The sequence below is a fragment of the Parasteatoda tepidariorum genome, chromosome 8 (genome assembly GCF_043381705.1).
Source record: "Parasteatoda tepidariorum isolate YZ-2023 chromosome 8, CAS_Ptep_4.0, whole genome shotgun sequence".
Classification (NCBI taxonomy): Eukaryota; Metazoa; Arthropoda; class Arachnida; order Araneae; family Theridiidae; genus Parasteatoda; species Parasteatoda tepidariorum.
In genome coordinates this window covers 16798870-16806621 of record NC_092211.1, presented here as the reverse complement: position 1 = coordinate 16806621, position 7752 = coordinate 16798870, and the positions used below count along the sequence as shown (strand labels likewise).

The 7752-nt window shown below is 30.8% G+C and overlaps 1 protein-coding gene across 1 annotated transcript in view; it reads left to right on the top strand.

The window, feature by feature from the left end:
• Positions 1–7752, top strand: part of LOC107439698 (uncharacterized) — a 296584-nt gene that overhangs the window by 93392 nt on the left and 195440 nt on the right. Inside the window, exons 36-39 of the mRNA XM_071184208.1 lie at positions 967–1024; positions 2031–2322; positions 4535–4577; positions 5850–6054. Of these exons, the coding sequence (XP_071040309.1) occupies positions 967–1024; positions 2031–2322; positions 4535–4577; positions 5850–6054 (598 nt within the window). The remainder of the gene's footprint in view (positions 1–966; positions 1025–2030; positions 2323–4534; positions 4578–5849; positions 6055–7752) is intronic.

Genomic DNA, 7752 nt, shown 5'->3' with positions numbered 1-7752 from the left:
TAGTAGCACACAAAATGTTCAATGAGAAAATTGAGGTTTGTCTGCTGCAACCACCAGAGAATAGATATTTACATTTTAAATTTAAAATTTGCAAATGTGTGTGTAAATATTTTACACACATGCTAAATTATATTCACAAAATACAAAAAATTGAAATAAAAAAGAGCAACATATACGATTATTTTTGTATTTGAATAAATATTTTCTTGGATGCAAAACCTGAGAAATAAATTTTTTTGCACCGTTGGTATGTTAAATGTCACAGAAACGAAGAAATTAAGTTTTTATTAACGAGAAAAGTATTTTAAACCAATACAGATTTTTTACGAAAAAAAATTAAAAACTAATATATTTTAGTTCGCGGGCCACAAAAAAAGCTTCGCGGGCCACCAGTTGGAAACCACTGATCTAAACCAAATGAAAGAAAAATATAAAAAATCCACTGGGGAAGACTAGCAGGAAAGAGAAAAAATGGACTTCAAAGATAAAGATAGCTAAATAAAGTAGAGAAATTTAAAAAGAGATGAAAATTAAAAAAAACGGAAGATAAAGGAGAAGGTTCTGAAAAAGTGGAACTGTGTGTGAAAAAGGAGTACAATGTTCTTCATGGACTGTGGAGCCAAGGAGAAAATAAGCTCCGTTTTTTAAATGTTTGAAAAAGTGCTTTGTAACGTTTAAAGTCCTAAAATAGAATACATTACTGCTTTATGACAATATTTTTTCCACCTGGGCAAAAAAATCGTATTTTGTAAAAATGATTTTCTTTAACCAGTCCATAATTTTTAATGGGCAATTTATTCACTTTGCTGCTTTAGAAACCTTTTCAAATATTGCAGAAACGAGCTAAATTATAAGTCAATTTTTAGACTTTATGCGATCAAAGTATGCCTCGCATGCATTACAATGTTTTCGATGTAAAAGGTAAATGTATTTGAACATAATGTTGCTATTTTTAAAATTTTTCAGACAGACTAATTGACCCAAGGACTAGTCATTCAAGCTTTAATCAGCAACAACATCATCGGTAAGTTACTTTGCATTTTTTTCTGATCAATAATTAATTTAATAGGATGCTCAGTCTCACAGTCCGAAAATTTCTTTGTGGAAATTGAAAATTTAAAAACTAGTAAAAAATTTGATGTTAGTACTTTTAGAAAAATAAAAATTGCTTTCAGGCGAAATCACACAGGATGAAGTTAATTAATGTTGAAAAGAACAAAAATGATGGGATATAAGAAAGAATATACATTGTGGAATTATTTTCTATCTAAATTCTGTAATTTTCGACAACACTTTATCTCGAGCTTGCGTAAAACTTCAGGAAATTTCATATTTGAAATTTTTATTATTATATTTTTATTTTCACTAATCAATTTTTGTTGTTTTAAATCACGAAAAGTTTATTAATCTATAGCTTAAAAAATTATAGTTTCAATAACCATATTGAAAAATATTATTCTGTTTAAAATTTTCATGTTTCAAAATTAAATACTTCCAGCAATCTTAAATTCCATATTAAGTATTTCACTAATCAATTTTTTTCCTTTAAATCACGAAAATTTTATTAATCTATAGCTTAAAAAATTATAGTTTCAATAACTATATAGAAAAATATTATTCCGTTTTAATTTTTTATGTTTCAAAATTAAATATTTTTAACAATATTAAATTCCAAATTAAGTATTTCACTAATCAATTTTTGCTCCTTTAAATCAGGAAAATTTTATAAATCTATAGCTTAAAAAAATAATAGTTTAAATAACCATATTGAAAAATACTACTCTGTTTAAAATTTTCATGTTTCAAAATTACGTACTTCTAACAATATTAAATACAAAATTAAGTATTTCTAACTTCTTAATATGCCTACTATTCAGATATCTAGTTCCTAAAACATTCTATTTAAATGTTAAATCCAAATTTTATTCGGACAACATTCGCATAAAATATTTTTTTCTACCTTTTCTGAAATAAAAAATCTGTATTTACATTTGAAATTTTAATATTTTTTTTATATATATATTTTCCAGGAGTGGATACGAACAGCAGGCGAGGAGTTCATACGATTACGGCCAATATAATCTAGGTCAGAATTCCATTGATGAAGATTATGACTTCGTCGAAAAGGATGATGCCTTCCAAGTTGGATCAAGCCACAATGTTCAAAATCAATACGAAACTAAGTTGGAACGTGTCCCATCCCGAGAAGAGCAGGGCCTCGAGCAGTTTGACATAACGCAACACGAGAACGAGTTTGATGAGCACGGAAGCTATGGACAGAAAACTAACCGCAATGTTTATGAAGTAGTCAAAAAACATGAGGTAACGACAATTCGGCTCCATAAATATCACATGTTAAAATCTTTTTAAGGCATAAAGACTGTCGTTATCATTTTTGACAACAATAAATCACTTAAATTGTAATGATTTTTAACTTTAAAACTACCAGGTTTGTGGTTCGATCCCTGCCGGTCGAAGTCTTCTCGTGTAGTAAATGGTGAATGATACACGTTAAATTTGTCGAGTCTCAAAGTCCTCCATGTTCCCATAACAAATCAATACCTCTGGGGGTACTGAATTGGAGATTGATCGTTCTCTGATTCAGGTCAAAATTACGATCTGTGGATGAATGAATGGATGTATGGATGGGTCCTCCCTATAAACGGGTGTGACGCTTTGTGTGGCAGAAGTCGAATTCTTGGCCATAGATGGCGCCACTGGAAAACAAGAACAATTGCATCCCCTCTGCCTTAATGGCATACGTCAACAACCAGGTTTGTGATCAATCCTTTTAACAGTACTTTCGAAATTCTTTCGCAAAACGAAATTTAAAAAAATAACCACGGTTTAAATGTCTTACACTTGAGAAGAAAAGCTATGATTTTAAAATATATATACCACTCTGCTGGCTAATCCGTCTTTAGAATTGAAAAATAATCTGGTGATAATCTGGTGATATTTTTCAGCCTATAAGAAAATTATCAAAATCAATGAATAATTCATTATTTTTATGAGCCAAGATTATGAAGCGTTGGTTTATTTTTTAAAAATTTAAAAATGTATCTCAAACGAGATTTATTTTTACTTAATTTTTTTCATCGTGACGTTTTGGGCCCTTTTCAGAATTAACGATGGTGTTGCAGACTAAACTTAACAGCCAAAAATAACTCGCTGCAACCTCACTGCAATTTTGAAAGCACCATATTATGCACACAAAAAACGTTATTTTATGCGAAGATAGAGCTTTCAAAAGCAGCCTTAAATATCAAAGCATTTAAAAGCAACATTTTTGAACATACAAACAATTACAAAATTTTTATGGATTTTTCCTACTAAAATCTTCCTGCGTTGCAAAGTCATGTTTTAATAACTTGCAGTACTTTTTGCACTGAGCTGCTATTCGACTGTGACCACCTGATATTTTCACTCAAATCAGCTATTGCGTCACTGTTTGGATTATAAAAATCTAGTGTTGAGTCTTTATTTCGTACGCAATTGAGACTTAGACATCATTCCTAAAACTCAATTGATAAACCAGTACATCTTTTTACTAATAAGCGGTTCATCCCACTGTATAGGGCTTTGAACAGGTTAATGTGTGGGCTAATATTGTAATAATAAATGATTAGAAGAACTTCACTTTGCTTAGAGGGTGTTAAAAGTCCTTAGATCTCAAACCTATTGAGCATTTGTTGGATGGAATTGAAAGACGTATCCAACAACTATAATCACAATCATTCCGACATATACTGTTGGAAAGTTCTATTCATCCAGTATAATATCGCATGGTGCTTAAGATCTCAAACCTATTGAGCATTTGTGGGAGGGAATTGAAAGACGTATCCAACAACTAGGATCACAATCATTCCGACATGCACTGTTGAAAAGTTCCATTCATCCAGTGTAATCTCGCATGGTGCTTAAGATCTCAAACCTATTGAGCATTTGTGGGATGGAATTGAAAGACGTATCCAACAACTAGGATCACAATCATTCTAACATGCACTGTTGAAAAGTTCTATTCATCCAGTGTAATCTCGCATGGTGCTTAAGATCTCAAACCTATTGAGCATTTGTGGGATGGAATTGAAAGACGTATCCAACATCTAAGATCACAATCATTCCGACATGCACTGTTGAAAAGTTCTATTCATCCAGCATAACCTCGCATGGTTCTTAAAATCAACATCTAGTATATATCTAGTATCAACGATAAATAAAACATTAACTGTTTAAAAGAGCTTTAAAACGCGATGTTCAAGGGGTGGACATAATGGAGTAGCCACTTTGTAATTACTCTTGTCTATAACACACACTAATAAAAATCCAAGAAAATTTCTGAACCTTTTGCGTAAACGTTACAGTCAGCTTTTTAGTGTCATACATAAGAAACCACAAATACAACGTTTGCTTCAAAGTTGATTGCTGTCTGAGATTATGTTATATGTTTTTATAAGTTACGATTAAGTTATTAATGCAATTGTTAAATTTTTAATTCAAATATTTTATTTTTTAATTTAAATTCTCTTTCCAGGATAAAGCAAATGATGGTTTACCTGACTTCTTCAATAAAGAGAGTATGTATATTTGTTTTAAGAAAATTAAAATTATTATTTTCTAATTTTAAAATTTATATTTTTGTTCCACTTTATTCCACGGTATATCTCAAATTTTTACTCAATACAGCCAACTAAGATAGCCACAACAACGATTAAATAATATATAATTTAACTTGTGGCACATTTTTAAGGTGTAGTTTATAGTTGGTTTATTTTGCGTATCAGTAATACCAAATACAATACTTGGTTAAGTAAAACATAAATTTTAAAATGAGCTTGCTTAATCAAAATTAAATACCGTAACTAGTTACCATACTTGAAATTTTATCCACATTTATTTAACTTGCACATTTCACACTTTTAAATTAAATTTTATTGTACTTACCATTAGTAAATGTCTTAAAACAAACAGCATTTCAGAGAAATTAAGAAAAGAAATGCCTTATTAAAATTCGTAAAACATGTCATTTTTATATATTTGCTTTTCATTTTTATTTATATATTTAAATTTATTTATTTCAACTTATTTGTATATTTTATTAATTTATTTATATTTATTTATTTTCATTTATTTATTGTTTTCTTATTAATTCATTTATTTGTTTATTTTTGTTTATTTATTAAGTTTTGTCGATGAAAACGAAACACGTTCGATTTTTCCAGCGAACCACTGTTCATCTTCTATTCACGAAAGCAATGTTTTTTTGCAAATTTTTATCTCCATTGCTCTCTAATCTAGCTTGATTCGTTGTATTCTGGTAATGCTTTTTTTACGTTAATGTTTATTTTCAACCTTTTAATCAATACATAGTTTTCTTCAATTTTACGAAGATTCTAAAAAACCATATTTGAAAGATAGTGATTAGGAACACTCTGTTATACAATCCAGTGAAGGGAAGCGATTACTCTAAGTTTGACTAGTTGTAAACGGGATATTGGAATCTATTCGTTAAATAGTCCAGTCAGCTCATGAATATTCATGTAAACCCAGGTTTCAAGTACAAACCTAAAACTGAAAGTGACAACTCTAAGAACTTATTTTCGTTATAATTTTATATTTAATAATTTACTGGTACCCGTTAATCCATTTAAACTATAGGTTAATGGGTGTCAGTAAACTTTTCAGTTAACTACTTATCTGTGAACTTCTTTTTTCAAAAGAATTTGTTAGATAGAAATTTTGTTCCATATGTGAATGCAATTATCATAATGGTACAGCTTATTGTTTTAAGAGTGTTTAATTGAAATTCACACATTTTTCCAAGTTCTAATCATTCGATTATCAAATAGAATCATCAGATTACAAAGGTATTTGCTCAGTTTGGGGATTCTATCACTTTCGAACATTTGATGGCGAGGTTTTCACCTATCCTTCCACGTGTTGGCACGTAATCTCTAAAAGCGACGACGGTGACATCAAAGTCATGGTGCGAAGCAACTGCAACGGAAGTTTGCCATGTTCAAGATATGTTAGCATACAAGATGCCCACTACAAGTATGTTTATGGTATTTCATTTAGCGAAATTATGTAGTCATAATATTTGATATGTAGGTCATAATCATCTTATTCAAGATATTATATGGAATAAATTTTAAAGTATAAGGGTTGCCCAAATTGAGAAAGTGCAACGAGTGATAAAGTCAGAAATGAAGTAAGAATAGCAACAGCAATATTCAGAGTTAGAAAAGAGGGTAGGGGAATATTACTGCAGATTCCTTAAAACTGATCACCCAGTTCACATGGAAGCATACAAAGTGAATGTAAAATTATTTGCTTAGAACCAAACTGCGCATATATGTGCATTCGTACGGTTTTAAGTGACTAAACTTGATTACACAGTTATTGTAATCTGATGGTATGTTATACAGGCCGTGGTAGCCTAGTAGTTAGAGAATAGAACTCATGTCATAGGGCTGAAATTCGACCCATCGAGTACAAGCGATGTACGTGCATGTAAAATCTATGGAATCGAAAGCCCTGTGGTCGGTCGCCGATCAGTACCATGGGTACAGAGGAAACAAAATTGTAATTGTAAAATCTTTACCCTCCAGATTTATGTCTAAATTGAGGAAATGGCCTCACAAATGAGTGGTGCATTCATCCGTGGTGTTCTGATCTAAGAAACACTTTCACTATTGCATAAGTCTCTTGTCAATTGAAAGGCACACGTTCCTTACTTAATTTGCAAAAGGCCAATGAATAGCGACCTTGGCTTGTCCAATTGTCATTAGAAAAAAAACAAATGGATGCCGCGAATTGTGACCTTTCAATTAGCTCTAATCATTTAATCAACCAGCTATGAGTTAATTGCAGATCACATAGCGTTTGCTTATTATAGTTTTGGCATGTTCGATATTCATGTCAACCCATTTACGAAAATGTTTTCACCATTTTATTACAGCTGTTCGTCTTGCTACAGCCACAACTCGCAAATAGACGTCTTTATAATGTCCACTCTCTGCTACTAAAAACAATGCTACGATCGACTGATCGGTACTAGTCAAATTCATTTTTGATATGCCCTTACATTCACCTTAAGTACTCTCATGTGAACTGTTTATTCAGTAGTATGCTATCTGCAATACACTAATATCTAATTTCATAACTTTGAAAGGTTTCGCTGCCCTCTTTGCTCTGTTTCTGAAACTAGCAGGAATTTCCTTTTCAGTTGCGCAACCCATGTAATTAATTAAGTAAATTGAGTAACCCATGTAATTTTATGTTATGAAGTAATGAAATTTAGGGGCTGCCGCAACTATAATCTGTTACAACAGACAATTAAATGTATGTCGTTTACCAAATGTTGTTCCCCGATTGGTCCCATAAGGACTTTGATTAAAAAAAAGACTTTTTTCAACTTAATACACGCTTTAAAAATGTTATTATCTCTATAAATAGTGTGAAAATAAATACCTAAAAACCATTCATCCACAACTTAATTTATACCCTTTTCACTGACTATCGTGTACATAAAATTAAAAAAAACGTCCATCTAAATTGTGTTCTTTATTTATTCAAGTACTGAAATTAAAGTATACTAGTTTAAATAATTTATATAGATAAACGAATACTTGTTTAAATAAAGGTATATGATGCTTCTCTAAATAATGTATACCAGATTGGTATTTATTACTTTTGTCACTGTATCTAATTAGTTGTTTTAAAACCACTTGCGGCAGAAATTGTAAACAA